The sequence below is a fragment of the Pungitius pungitius genome, chromosome 8 (assembly GCF_949316345.1).
Source record: "Pungitius pungitius chromosome 8, fPunPun2.1, whole genome shotgun sequence".
NCBI lineage: Eukaryota > Metazoa > Chordata > Actinopteri > Perciformes > Gasterosteidae > Pungitius > Pungitius pungitius.
In genome coordinates, this window is record NC_084907.1 from 14,723,104 (window position 1) to 14,737,242 (window position 14,139).

Sequence of the window (14,139 nt, forward strand, 5' to 3'; positions counted from 1 at the left end):
AAGAAGATGGTGCACTTCATAACTTGTCCTCAGGGAGGCGGTGTCCCAGTCTAAAGACCCCTCACCTCCATCACCCGGAAATAGTCACTAAAGGTTAGTTGGTATCGCTCTTCCAACATGGCGGTGAATCTCACAGACCTCTCCTTGCCTCAATTAGAAGGACTGAAAACCCAACTGGATCAGGTAAGCCCGCACGAAAAAAAGAAATATTAAACCATTATGTATTTTATGTTAGAATTTGGCTTTATGATGGTGATAATCTAAATTAAAACGGTATAGTAGCTAACTAGCACATATTAAGCTAACGGTACAAACGCTAATTTAACGTTAATTTAACGTTTAAATTTAAAGTTTAAATTTGCTGTAACGTTAGCCAGTTAGTATTACCTCATGAGTTACATTTTACTTTGACATGCGGGAATATGCTATTAATGCTGTAAATTAGTGGCCTCAAGTATTGACTGACGTTACGTTCTCAATTGCCAGGTGTGGTTGTTCTGACCGTTTAAAACGGTGGTTTTGTAACGTTACATATGGATGCTTTGCAGGAGATCGAGTTCTTGACGTCTTCAATTGGTCAGCTAAAAGTTGTCCAGACGAAATATGTTGAAGCAAAAGATAGTATGAACGTTCTCAACAAAAAAAACAAAGGTGTGTAAAATACTTTTCTGACTTGCTGCCCCAGCGAGCCTTAATGAAATAAAAGTGGCTACTGGAGGAATGACTTATTTAGCTTCACAGTAGTAATTTATTTGCAATGAGGATTCATGCGTTTTTCTCTATGGTAATATTGAATATCACTTAAACTTGGCACATTGAAGTTTGTTGTATACATAGATACACAGAATTGTGTCTGAAACATGTATTATCTTTCAAAAGGTGCAATGATGTCATGCTAATCAAAGTTGTTGAACTCAGCCTTGAGCTTTTGTATCTGCAGCTGAAATTGATTATGTGTTAATTCTTTGTCTCTGTCATACAGGAAAAGAATTATTGGTCCCACTTACCAGCTCTGTATCCTTTGGCTCATGGCCATATGGTTTCCTGTTTTGTGTGATTTGCCATCATCAAATGATGGGTGTCTTGTGATGTGTATGGTTTCCCTTAACCTTTTGTCTTCTCAGATGTATGTGCCTGGAACATTAAATGATGTGGAGAATGTTTTTGTGGATGTGGGGACAGGATACTATGTAGAAAAGGTACACATGTTTGCATTAAATAATTCGTAAGAAGTTTAACAAATAAGTAGATCATTTAATATAAACATATAAAACATTTTTGCTTAAAATTGAATTTGTATTATATATTTGTCTATCCCTGTAGAATGTGGAAGACTCGAAGGCATTCTTCAAGCGTAAAATAGAATTCCTCACAAAGCAGATAGAGAAAGTTCAACCAGCGCTTCAGGAAAAACATGCCATGAAACAAGGTAAGTAAAAGTTATTAAATAGACAACACTATTTTCTAATTTCTTCTCTAAATTTCATCACATTTAGAAAAGAAATCCAATTCAAAACCATATATTTTAATGCTGCACGTTGTTTATGTTTTACCTAATCTAGTGGATATTATTAAGTATAAGTCCACAACACGTGATTAAATGAGTTATTTTGCAAAAGGGTTTGCCAATTAGATTAATTTATATTCCCTTTGATATACTTTCCCTAAAATGTACAAGATAATTTGCATCTGATACCAGCTGCTGTCATTGGTGCATCTCTAATAGTGTGGTTCATTTTTAGCCTAATTTTAGCTTTTCTTTTACCAAAGGTCTTCAATTAAAAATGTATATTGGCTTTCAATTAATACAAATTTGTGAAGCCCATATTTCCCTCGTAGTGCTTCTGTACATCAAATGCTGTCCTATGACTTTCATCAGATAAGCCTCTCTAAACCTTAAAAAATATTTTTTAACAGGAAAAAGAAGAAACTTCAGCACTGAGGATTATTTTTACCTTACAGTTCAATAGTTGTAATAATTGCAGAATGGACAACATAATCAAACTGACGTTGTCAATCCAAATTGCAATTATAATTACAACAGTAATAGCATTAGTACCAGTAATAATAGTAGATATAATTATAGTGAAATTATTACTAGTTTATTATAATGGAAGCAATGGATACTACAGACTAGGGCTGTCAAAGTTGCTCCAAAATGACGTTTGAATATTCGCTTTTAAAAAAACACACATTTGAATATCTGGTTGCACATTAGGCACATAAACAGGACAAATATTTACGAGACATAACTACTTGTATAGGTAATTTAAACGTATTTAACAACATATACCAACACAAAAATAAATAAATTTACTGGCCAAGACCGCAGACCTTGGCCTCTCGCTCGCACACATGCACGCTTTCTCTCTTTCTCTCCCACACCGTCGCGCCTTTCTGCGCATAGCGGTTTAAATGAACGACAACAATAAACAAATGCTGAGTGATGATCAAGAGGTCGTGGCCCAAATACGGCAGGCTTCATTCATTGATTAAAACAAATATTAACATTAATGAAGTATAGAACCGACATTGAACAGTCTGGGCGAGCTGTGCTCTGTTAAACATGGGACTTGAAAGGGCAAATAATCAAACCAGTGCATGAAGCTGTCAGTACGGTTTGCCCACCGGCAAAGCAGACAGCTGTTGTTTTTTTACATCCGAATATTTATTTTCACATTTGAAATTCTGTTTTTAAGAACTATTTGAGTATGTATTCCAAAATAGAATATTCGTTGACAACCCCACTACAGACTGATCCTAAAAGCTGAAACTTTAGTCACATTTCAACTTCTATTAGTGGTAATGTTAAGGATGGTAGTCCAGAAGGGCCACAGCAGCAGGCTCAGCTATGATCCATTGAAACCTCAAACTTCTGGGAAGAGAACCAGTTAGTCACATGAATTAATGGGATGTTTGTGTAGGCAATCAGTGCCTATATCAAATTTGTCAAAGCTTGCTGTTGGCCTCCAAAAAGACATCATCCACGCAGCCCTCTGATACATGCTTATTTAACTTACACATTGTTTTCTTTCTTACAGCTGTGATTGAAGTAATGAACGTGAAGATCCAGCAACTACAACAGAACCAGCAGGCATCCCAAGTGGCTGTACCCACCAAGGCTTAAAGAAAAAACCTGTTTCAACTCCTTATGATTTGTCTATGTTTGTATGCAAATAAATGAAGTTGGTGAGTATATCATGTCACCACTGAATTATGAGGAGGCTATTTGTTTTGGTAAAGAAGTCTTGTGTACTTGGTCATTTTAATTGTGTGTCTGAAACATTTGCATAATTAAAGTGATCATTTATTAATGGTACATGTTTGTTGTATTTTGTTTTAATCAGTTAGGGTCCACTACAAAGTAGTGCTTTTGTGTGAAAATGTCTTCTCTGGTATTCTTTTAGCATGTTTTCTGGCAAAGCATGTGAACTGGTACAAGGAATCAGATTTTACTGAACTGGACCTGGACTGTATGATACCACCCTCTCCACTTCTTCCTGCTAGATGACAACCAGGACACCTGCTATGCTGGTCATCCAGCTCAGGGTCCTTACTCTTAGTTCTCTACCAAAAATAGTCCCTGGATGTAGAACTAATTCAGTGCCAAGTCTCATAAGTTTTTGTTTTTTCTGTTCCTTTCCAATCGGAAACTGGCTCTGCCAGATCTAGTTTTAACTCTAAAAACTGAAGAATAAAATAAAACGAAAGGGATCTTGTGTTCCACCCTATGGGATGTAAATGTGGCATAAATACTACCTGTCCATTCAACAATATTTCCATCTGATGACCTGTTGGTTAAAACTTGAACTAAATTAAACGGCAATCTTCTTGTTTTCTGAGCACTTAGTCACTGTTTTTCTAATATTTCACATCAATTTCGTTGACCTTGTAATTTATTAAATTTCGATTATTCCACACATGAAAATAAATGGAAATCAATATTCATATATTGAGATCAGCAAATATTCCTTTCTGCTTCGTATCCCTTAAAGTAGACAAAATATCACTTGGAAAACATTTCTGTAGCCGACTCCCAATTGTTAAGTAAGACGAAAGTTTGCCCACATCTGTTACAAGCTTCCCACCGGTACGTGCCGCATCCTGTCAGCAATGAGCAGCCTCTACTCGATAACTCTTGCTTTTCAATGTCATGTGAAATATCGCGAACTTTAAAAAAAATAAAAATTGCCCCGTCGACTCCGGCTCTGGGTGTCACGTCACGGTCTCGTAAAGTGCACCGACTGAGCTCCGCGCCCCGCCGCGTCCTCTCGCAGGGGTCACACGCACTCAGCCGCGGCTCCTCTTTAGCGTGCGTTGTTACCGGGGCGGAGAGTGCAGCTTGTCGGGGGGACAGAGGACGCAGCTGTCACATGCTGGACCCAACGCTTCCTCGAAGCTAAGCAGAAAGTGTGCTAGGACTCGAGTTTAAAGACCACATCGCGTCAAATGGGAAAGGCTGAAATCGGCTTAGCGGTCGTTAGTGTTTTGAAATAAGACGCTTTCAAAGTCGTGCGCCACGGACGCGTCGTTCAGGCTGCAGCGCGTTCGGTGGTTTTGAGTACCGTTACCGGGGAGACGGTAGCTACGACGACGGGTCGCTTTAAATACTTGTGAGGCAACATTTTTTGTAAGCGGTAAAGCCCTCGATAAGAATCAAACCAACGGGGCCATTGCATCTGCCGGAACTGAGCCGAGGGCACCATAAGGACGGGATCGAAGCAGCATGGTGAGTTTCGGGGCCTGGGAGAGGACACACTAGCTAACACGCGACAACCTGTTTGCGTCCTTCTAGTGTGACTCGTGTCGTCGATCGCATGACAAAACTGCTCTACCCCGTTGTGGTAACTTTAACCTTTTGGCTGATATTTAAGTCACACTCCCGAGACAAGACTTTTATCATTTGCATGGTCAATTCATCGGTGTTTCTGTTAAACAAATTAGCTTAGGGTGTAAAGTAAGGCCGGTTCTAACTGGTCTGCTAGTAAACTTAAGCTAGTTAGCTAAAGGTGGGTATATGTGGTTGACGGCGTAACACACAACACGCTTAACGTTACCCCATCAACACGTGTATTAGAATACAATGTGGAGAAAACATGGCCTCTCACTTCATTACAAATTGCGCTAATTGTTAACTAACGTTAAATCTAGAGCGATAGTTCTTAACAGTTCTCACGTGATGGCCATTTACGTGACAAATGACGTTATTTTGTGTTAAAGGTTAACGTTAAATACGTCACTGTGTAACTTGGCTAACGTTGAATGGCTAGCTGTTAGCTTTCTTAGAGTTCCGTGATAAAGGTCACGGGCTGCGGAGACGTCAACCTTCAGAGGAACAATATGGGTGGATACGGAAATCAATCAACAAAAAACTCCTTGTATGCAAATGTTTCTGTGTTTTGTTGTATTTAAGGAGCCGATTTTAAACATCGTCACATAGTTGTGCTGGCACCATGTGCTCTTCTCCTCTGCCCACGCCACTTTGCTTCAATGCTAACCAAGAGCTGCCCAATCGTAACCAGATTCTGGACATCGGACTGGATAACATTTAAGTTTGTGAGAGGGTCGCAGAATTGTTTTGCATAGATAACAGAAGCGCATCCGAGGTTCCGCAGAGCATGACAGGTCAATATGCCATGTTAAAGATACGCTAAACCTCAGAGGCGGACTTAATAACATGTGACTGCTTTAGAGGCGGGGCATAAGGGACCACGCAGCCAATGAAACGGACAGATTTTAGTGCGAAGAAGAAGAGCCAAAAGCTCTAAGACGGAAACCGCTTGAGATCTCTGAACTACAGATATGCCATGGGGGAGAAAGTTGCTTCTGAATGATTTGAAGTACCCTACTGAGTAATAGTAAAGGAATGAGTGGCAAAATGTAGAAACTGTTTTTAAAACATATTGAGTGAAGGTTAAAAGAAGACACAAGACCTGAGGTAGTAAAAAGGATACTTTTTTTTCTCTTTACATTTGTACATGTAAAATGGGCATCATTTGTAGATTTGTATTTTTTTTTAATTAAGAAAAGCATACACATATGGGGAGTCAGAGCTCAACACTGACATTTTAAAGTGATTCTCATGTTGGCATCCAGCCATTTTAAGCCACCTCTTATTTTGAGTAATTAACATACAATGCAAAGATATGTCTGTTTTAAGATAAAAGTGACTGAGCTGAATCAATTTGCACATGCCCTTGTGATGTTGAAGGGATTGTTGAACTTTTCATCCACCACTATTTAATGAAACAAGTATCTGTGTAAATGCACCAGTCTTTTATGCGCAGTCCCATTCTGACTAACTGGAGTATTTAAATATCAACTAATGCAAGATAGATTTAGTTTGTGATGCATTCTGCTTGTTGTGGCCACTTTTTTACTATACTATACTACTATACTATACTATAAATGTGTTGCCACTGCTGGAAATCTGTTCCAAATCATAAAGATCACCGAAACATTGCTCTCTGCTCCAACTTTCCGACTTTCTTGTAACTTACTACTGAAAAGTGTACCCAACATTTTCTGTAACACTAGTGTATTTTTTAAAATAATCGTTCAGGTTACCACAAAGGGAGCAGGTCTGAACCCCAATGCTAAGGTGTGGCAGGAGATGCCTGCTCACCAGAATGACGTCCCAGAGGAGACCGAGGATTCTCCGTGGCTACTGACCTACCCGCCTGCTGCTGAGATGACAGACGGTATGAGCTTCGAGTTTTTCTGTTTTTTGTGTCATTTGAGAAACTTGCTGTAGCTCGTGTTCTTTGCTTGTTAAGCGCATTAGATGCTGTTGTCTAAACATGACCTTTTATTTCACAATTCTTTTCTCTGCCCTTGTCTCTGCTATCTTAGGTTACGCCGACGTTCCATCTTCAGCGGGAAAAGGATATGAAGCTGAATTCCCAGACAGCACTGCTGCCTACGCCTCTGTACCCGCAGAGGGCATTGTAAATGGCACTGACCACTCTAATTCTGAGTATTTAGTCTTTGACCCTCAATGTGACTCAGCCATAGATGCTGATGCTTCTGAAGGCCAGCCAATGTCCGAGGAGGACCTAAGAGAGTCTTTGAAGAAGCAGCTCGAGTTCTGCTTTTCTAGGTCAGTGGGGAAGAAATGTTCAAATATATGTACCTTTTTGACTAACACTGTTTGCAAGGTGCTTGGAGCTACGAGAACACATTGATGAATATGTGAATTGTCCCTGTATGGTTTGCAAAGAGCTAGTTATTTCTATAATAGAGTATATTGGTATATCTTAAGTGTCGCACCCTTTTAGGGGTATCCATCATTGGTCTAAAGGATTTTTACATTTTGAATGATTGTGTTTTTTTCCCAATGTTGTTTTGGGTGATTGCAGAGAGAACCTGTCAAAGGACCTGTACCTGATATCCCAGATGGACAGTGACCAGTTTGTTCCTATCTGGACCATCGCTTGCATGGAGGACATTAAAGCTCTTACTACTGATATGGCTCTCATTCTGGATGTCCTGCGAGGTAATAATGCTGCTGTTCTGCCTGCAAAACGCTAGAAGCTTCACTGACACTTTGCTTTACAGACAGATCTTAACGATGGGTCAGAGTTGAATAAGTGACCTCATTGAAGTTCCAGTGAAATTTGAGTTGGTCTTCCAATACAGAAGACAAACTGACACCTCATAATCTATTTACAAAAAGATCAACAAACAAGTAATATATATATTTAATTTATTTGGACCTGTGTTGTTAAATCAGTGCACCGTGTGTGATCTAAAGGGGTTAAAGAGGCTTTTTTTTCCATCTCGATTTAAATCAAGAGTAGAGTAATCTGAAACAAATTCCCTAATTGACATTTTATTGTTTGCCCTTAAGTACCTTTTCAAATGGTGAAAACACTTGTGCTCTGTCTCTGTCACAGCTTTGCCTATGGTGCAAGTTGATGAACCTGGAGAGAAAGTTCGGCCAAACCATAGTCGCTGCATCATCATTTTGAGAGAGGTACCAGAGACTACACCAATTGAGGTAAAGATGGTTCCAAACTGCATGCTAAGAACACTTACAACTATTGCATATGTTGCTCACAGGTTTTGCAGAAAGGTCTGCTGACAACAATTCAGTTAAATATATTTTAGATATTCCGTGTAATATCTGCCTTGCTGTATTTGATGCTAAACTTTGTAAATGTATTTGTTCTATGTGGTATATTGTAGCTTATTGGCAATATATTGTAGTAGAGTCTGCAAGGAGATGTTGTGTGTTAGTGTTTGAGGGTGAAAGTTATAATATGGGCCTTGCATCTCTTTCACAGGAAGTGGAGGCTCTTTTTCAAAGTGAAAACTGTCCAAAAGTGTTAGGTGCTGAGTTTGCACACAACAGCAACTGGTACATAACATTTCAGTCTGATATGGATGCACAGCAGGTACGTCTCCACATTAATGTACATGTGGCTTACTTACAATTTTATGCATAATCCTAAAGTCAAAACCCAGTAAACATCGTCTTTAATTATTAATAAGTCATGTATAAGAGTCTGAACAATACCACTACATATTGGATCTGTAATATGCTTTGTGATCCCATTACCTTTTGGATGATAAGTTCCACAGTCCATGTTCAAGATTCTTTTATTTTTTCATTGTTATTGGTTACAGTACTGATCATCTCATTAGTACCCTGAAGGTGAGGAGAGCTTGTATTAGAATTGAAAGGAACACAACTTTTCTAACTTTGAATATCTGTATGTTTTGTCTGTAGGCCTACAGATACCTAAGAGAGGAAGTAAAAACATTCCAGGGAAAACCAATAATGGTAAGTTACTTTCAATGACTAAAATGTAAAACCAACATTTATCTTTTAGTGCGCTGATAAGTTTTTATTTCACCTGCGGTCCACTGTTGTTATTGCCTGTAATTTACACTGTTGTATGGAGCCCAGGAAGCCTTGTGTTACACAATTGGTTGTGTGATCAGCTATTGCGTCACTACTCTGACTAATCTGGAGCCGCAGGAGTGACCTTGGGAAATGTGTACAGAGAGACATGATAAGCAGGGAGGTGTATGTCAAGTGTTGCACTTGCATATCTAGGCAGTTTTATTTCACTTCTTATCGCAATGTGACATTTACCTCTGTATTTCAGGCATCTAATACATCCGTTTTCAGCTGGACTTTGAATTGAATTTGTGTGCAGCTGATGAAACAAACAAGTCTTGTGACATTTACAGCTCTGTCTAAACCCCGGTGATGATCAGTATCGCGCTTAGAAGGACCCATATACACTGTGGCTGGCTAGGAGGAACCTATCATCTGAAGCTTTTTTTCAATATGTTTATCTCTGCTTACTTTACTTCCCCTTATTCTCTTCTACTCACCCCCCCTTCCCCCACCCCCTCTCTTGCTCCTAGTCAGTACAATGTTGTAACGGCCTAATGACCGTGAGATTATGAGATCTGAGGGGACTGTGAGAAAATTTGACGTATCTCTTGGCGAACACAGCTGATTATCTTCTCTCTCCCCACCACCAACAGGCCCGCATTAAGGCCATAAACACATTCTTTGGTAAGAACAGCTTCCGCAGTGTGAACTCGAGTGTGTACAATCAGCAGACTCAACCACAGGCTCAATATAGCGCCCCAGTTTACATGCAGCAGGCGTACAGCCCTCAGCAGCAATACCCCGTGTACCCAGTGGTGTCTCCCTCATGGAACCCTGCGGTCGTCCCCTACTTTGAAACACCACTGGTGAGTGAGCATTTTTACTCTTCACATTTTCAAATATATTGTCCAGAGCATCAGAGACAATTTTACAAGCTTATCATCAAATTGTATCTACCACTACCAGGCACCTTTTCCACATAGCAGTTTCATGAATGGTTACAGCAGTCCTGGGAACTATGACGCAAACGCAAGCACCATCAACAGCCATCAATCCATAAGCAGGAACCGGTAAGTGCAAGGCCCAAGAAAACTCTCATTCATTGTCGTGCTGAGTATCAAATGGGGTGTATTCATGGTAGTATGAAATGTGCTTTATCTTATGTTTGCCCAGACACCATGTTAAGGGTCACCCTAGGCCTGGAGACATGCCTTCTCTTGCTCAAGGGCCCCTGGTGGATGGCCTGTCTGGTCCCTTAAGTCCACGACCCTTCCAGACATCAGCGATTGCGACTGGCGCCACTTTGGAAACGGCCTCTCTAACCTCATTCAGCCTTAAAGACACTTCTCCACAGGCCATTGTACCCAGTGGATATCTGAGTGAGGCTCCCCGGGGCAGGTAAATGAATATTATGCTAATTAACACTGCGGTGATTAAGATTTAGAGCCAAAATGTAACTGGTGAATATGTATCAAGTCATGTGTTGTGAATCATTTTCAGTTTGCGTACCATGTCCCGTCACAATTTGTTTTTCATGAAAATGAACTCATTGCATTCTTTGTATTTGTCTGAACATTCAAAATGCAACTTTTCGTAACTTTTCGTAAACCTTCTTATGTGAAATGATCTGTATTCATTGTAGGAGAGGTAGCTACAGAGGCATGAGGAGGAAAAGAGAAGATGACAATACTACGGTCTGTATATTTCCTCTTTCATCTAATAAAATAGTCAAGTAGAATTTTGAATGTTGACCAAAGAGGTCCTGGTGTGCCAACTTCAGTGTTTCATATCTCCATTTGGTGTAAACTGCTTAAAATTACAGAGACCTGTCCCTCTGATGGAAATACCTCCTCCACCAAAGTTTGACCTGGCAGCTTCCAATTTTCCTCCTTTGCCGGGATCTGTGGCCACTATGCTAGGAGAAACTATGCCAGAGATGCGCCTTTCTGATGTTGTGCGCGGCCTAAAGGTAACCAACAAGGTAAATATCTTTGATACCGTTACACTATCCAGACTTCTGTAAGCCACAAAGAAGCCCGCTGTTTAAATGCACATCATTGTGATTTATTTCAGCCTGTGAACCAAGAGGTTGCCGGGACCCGACAAACAAACATCTCTGAAGAAGAAGCTGTCAGCAAACAAAATGCTCTAACCCGGGTTGCTGAACCTCCTTCTGTGACCCCACAAACGGTGGATCCACCAGTCTTAAGGTAGTTTTCATTAAGTCTATAAAACGTCTCTAAATTGAAAAGGCGTAAACAATGTAATTAACCAATATTTCACTTTTTTTTTTTTTTTTTTTTTTTAACAATTTATAGTGTTTCTCCTCCGGCGAAGGAAGAGGATGTAGCTGAACCTTCTATTCCTAAAGACGTCATCTCGACAGCCTCGCCGGGTCCCTCCCCGACAGCCTCCGAACCCGCTTCCTCCGCCTGCAGCCAGTCTGTTTCTACAGAAGCACCTTCCTCACCTCCACCATCTCCAACATCGGAGCTGGTAAGGCCCGCCTTCCCACCCACATCAGTTTACAGCTCCCTGTTTAATCACAAGTCATTCAAACTAACCCACTGTTCAAGCTTGAATTGTAGCAGATAGCGTGTGGCTGTTTACTGTTTTCCTGTTTTATTGTTTAAATTCTGCCCATTGTTTGCTCACCAGGGGTCAAGAAAGCTGAGCTATGCAGAGGTGTGCCAGCGGCTGGCCAAGGAGCCGCCACCAGCACAGACGCCCTCTCCCTCCCCCCCCGCCTCCTCAGCCAACCAACCACTGCAGGAGCTCAAGGTTAACCGGGTGGAGGAGCCTCGTCCCACCTCCAGGCGCACTACAGAGAAACCCGGAGAGAGCCGCACCCCTCGCCAGCCTTTGCGCTCTTTCAGAGGGGCGAATGGCCAAGCCCGACCCGGGACACTGAAGACTCGGGAGAATCCGAGAGGCCTGAACACTAGCAAACCCTTCTCCCCTCACCGGGGAGCCAGACGCAGTGGCAAAGAACAGAACATCCCCCCTAGATCTCCAAAGTAACTGGGGAAAGATTAACCTATAAAACAAAGGAAAAACTATATTTATGTAAATATATAATATATGTAAATAGACAGATGAATATATTTCATTTGAAAGACTTTTTCAAAGAATCAAAATATTGTTGCAAACCTGAAATACTTTTTAAGGAAGGTGCAAATATACTAAATGGAGAAAACATACTTTGCTTAAAGTAATCGCACCGTGACGTTCCCAAAAGATGCCTTTTATAAACGGGCTGAATCTGTAGTGTCTAAATGTGCAGGAGAGAGGAATATTGTTACTTTTGAAATATTGGTCTTAACATTTAGCAAGCGCAGTTGACATCCAAAATAATAAATGAGGCCCATTGGGTTAGCGATTAATTGTTAGCATGTGATTCACCCAGGGTGAAATACCAAATCAAGGATGTTAGTCTGATTATGAACGATGAGGAAGATGTTAAATCCATGGCGGAATAATAGAAACAGTGGGGTGTCATTGACTAAAGAAGGTTTGAACTTTGAGTAGCTGTATTTTAACGCCTTGCATAACGTAGAAATTGTCTACAGAAGATGTTGATGAATATGAAATATATTCAGTGCATTGCAAACATAATCCTTTGTTTTCGCGTTAGTCATCTTAGTGATGCAGGTGTTTGATCAATACCAGTGATTGACTTACTGAACTACATCAGTTTTTGTTTTTTGTTTTTACAGGAATGTATCAGGGGTTTAACTCCTGTGCACATCTGTATACCTTGTACAAATTCTATAGTTAGAAAAGTAGTTGTCAGCCAAATTACCTCCTGTTGCCAAGTGTTATTGGGCTTAAGCAGGAGCAGAAAATCTAGTTTGCTGACAAGTCACCAATGCTTGTGTGTGTGTGTGTGTTATGGGGCTTGGCGGCTGACTTTGGTTCTAGGCCTGGCTCTGGATGTGGCTCATTCTTTATTTCCACTTTCAGGAAGGTTTTTAAGAGTAGAATGATGGGTCCTGTACTAAGCTGTCTTTACTTGTTTATTCCTCTCGATTTAAGGTGGCTATTTCATGGTGATGCAATGAAGTTGATAGCCTGCATTATTTCTCTATTTGATACACAATAAGCTTCAGATGAATGTAGTCCTTTTTGGCATAAAACCACTTTTGAGATTGATCTTGTAAATGTCGATATGTAGTAGTAGCTTTCTTTGAGCGAGTGCATATACAGATTGTTTTTCTTAATGTCTTGTTCTTTGTGCTGGGTTTAATTTTCTTCTAATGGTATTAACTGTTTTTGTAATATGAGTACATAAGTGTGTCAATTGATCTAAGAAAAGATTTGTACTTTGTAATTGACAATTGGATTGTGAGCCAGTTATGTCAAAGGTGAACCGAATACACCTGGACTTTTAGTGGTGGGAGTATAAATGCACTATCCTTAAATCTCCAGGATTTTAATCCTAAAAAGTTAAACATGGAAAGGGGTTGCACAGAATTGTTCAACTTGAGTGTAACTGTTTAATTATAGTGTTTGCTTTTCCTCAGATTAGTCTGTTGTTGCAATTGGAAATGAACAAAAAAAAATCAGTGAAGATAAGAGTTGCAGCTTTTTAGGATTTGGGGGATAAATCATTATAAATGTCTGCTGCTTTTAGGGACTTGATTACAGTGTGTTCTGTGTCTTGTAATCAGTAGTTCAACTGTGTTTGTATACTGTATTATGTGTGTTAGAGAAATTGTATTGGCTTCAGACTGCATGGAACTATTGTCACAAACCAAACCTCCAGTGCCTTAACTCGTTTCAGTAAAAACGGCAAATATTGTGAGCACATCTATTCGTCACACTAAACATGGCTGATTAATTCTTTTGTCAAAATCCAATGTATCAGTTTTTGACATTGAAGACACTGGATCTACTTGTGGTCCCTTGTTATTTTAGGTACAGGGCTGGTTAAAGTGAAGCTTTATGCCTGTGCGCATGTTTGTCCGTTATGTCTATGACACATTTTATTCTCTTAGCTTGTCAATGCAATGTCAGTCTTGTAACCGAATGCTGCGTTCACTCGCAATCATGAGATTGCAGTTTTACGCCAAATACACTGGTTTATTAAGTGATAATGTGATTTCTGAGTCTGAGATGTCAAAATAAAAAAAAATATTTTTAAACTTATTTCTGGGTGTGTGAAAGTAATCGTCCTGTGGCCCTTCATTTTAATTTATTTAAAACTGGAATTTGTATTTATTTGAACGTGGAATTTAGTCACGCAACACGCACACATTCTCGTCAAAAAGGATTTGTTGACCACCCGGAAC

The 14,139-nt window shown here is 40.0% G+C and overlaps 2 protein-coding genes across 2 annotated transcripts; both read left to right on the forward strand.

Annotated features, from left to right (window-relative positions):
* Nucleotides 1–57: 57 nt before the first annotated feature.
* On the forward strand, nucleotides 58–3,319 carry pfdn5 (prefoldin 5). Its single transcript, XM_037448455.2, has 6 exons — nucleotides 58–183; nucleotides 549–651; nucleotides 983–1,014; nucleotides 1,125–1,199; nucleotides 1,324–1,429; nucleotides 3,042–3,319. The coding sequence occupies exons 1-6, from the start codon at nucleotides 118–120 to the stop codon at nucleotides 3,125–3,127; spliced, it is 468 nt and encodes a 155-aa protein (XP_037304352.1). The 5' UTR covers nucleotides 58–117; the 3' UTR covers nucleotides 3,128–3,319.
* An 889-nt stretch (nucleotides 3,320–4,208) lies between these two features.
* On the forward strand, nucleotides 4,209–13,996 carry larp4ab (La ribonucleoprotein 4Ab). The gene is made up of 15 exons (XM_037490700.2): nucleotides 4,209–4,729; nucleotides 6,563–6,701; nucleotides 6,853–7,099; nucleotides 7,359–7,495; nucleotides 7,896–7,999; nucleotides 8,286–8,396; nucleotides 8,732–8,785; nucleotides 9,502–9,714; nucleotides 9,815–9,918; nucleotides 10,022–10,246; nucleotides 10,491–10,542; nucleotides 10,671–10,829; nucleotides 10,922–11,058; nucleotides 11,167–11,344; nucleotides 11,507–13,996. Exons 1-15 carry the CDS (start codon nucleotides 4,727–4,729, stop codon nucleotides 11,867–11,869), a joined length of 2,226 nt encoding a protein of 741 aa, XP_037346597.2. The 5' UTR covers nucleotides 4,209–4,726; the 3' UTR covers nucleotides 11,870–13,996.
* Nucleotides 13,997–14,139: the final 143 nt, after the last annotated feature.

Bases quoted from the DNA above. Each gene is read 5' to 3' on its own strand.
- pfdn5 (XM_037448455.2), top strand. From the start codon at position 118: ATGGCGGTGAATCTCACAGACCTCTCCTTGCCTCAATTAGAAGGACTG. The intron at 1,015-1,124 runs GTATCCTTTGGC...TTGTCTTCTCAG, and splicing joins TGGTCCCACTTACCAGCTCT to ATGTATGTGCCTGGAACATT. The intron at 1,200-1,323 runs GTACACATGTTT...CTATCCCTGTAG, and splicing joins CAGGATACTATGTAGAAAAG to AATGTGGAAGACTCGAAGGC.
- larp4ab (XM_037490700.2), top strand. The intron at 7,100-7,358 runs GTCAGTGGGGAA...GGGTGATTGCAG, and splicing joins CTCGAGTTCTGCTTTTCTAG to AGAGAACCTGTCAAAGGACC. The intron at 10,830-10,921 runs GTAAATATCTTT...GATTTATTTCAG, and splicing joins GCCTAAAGGTAACCAACAAG to CCTGTGAACCAAGAGGTTGC.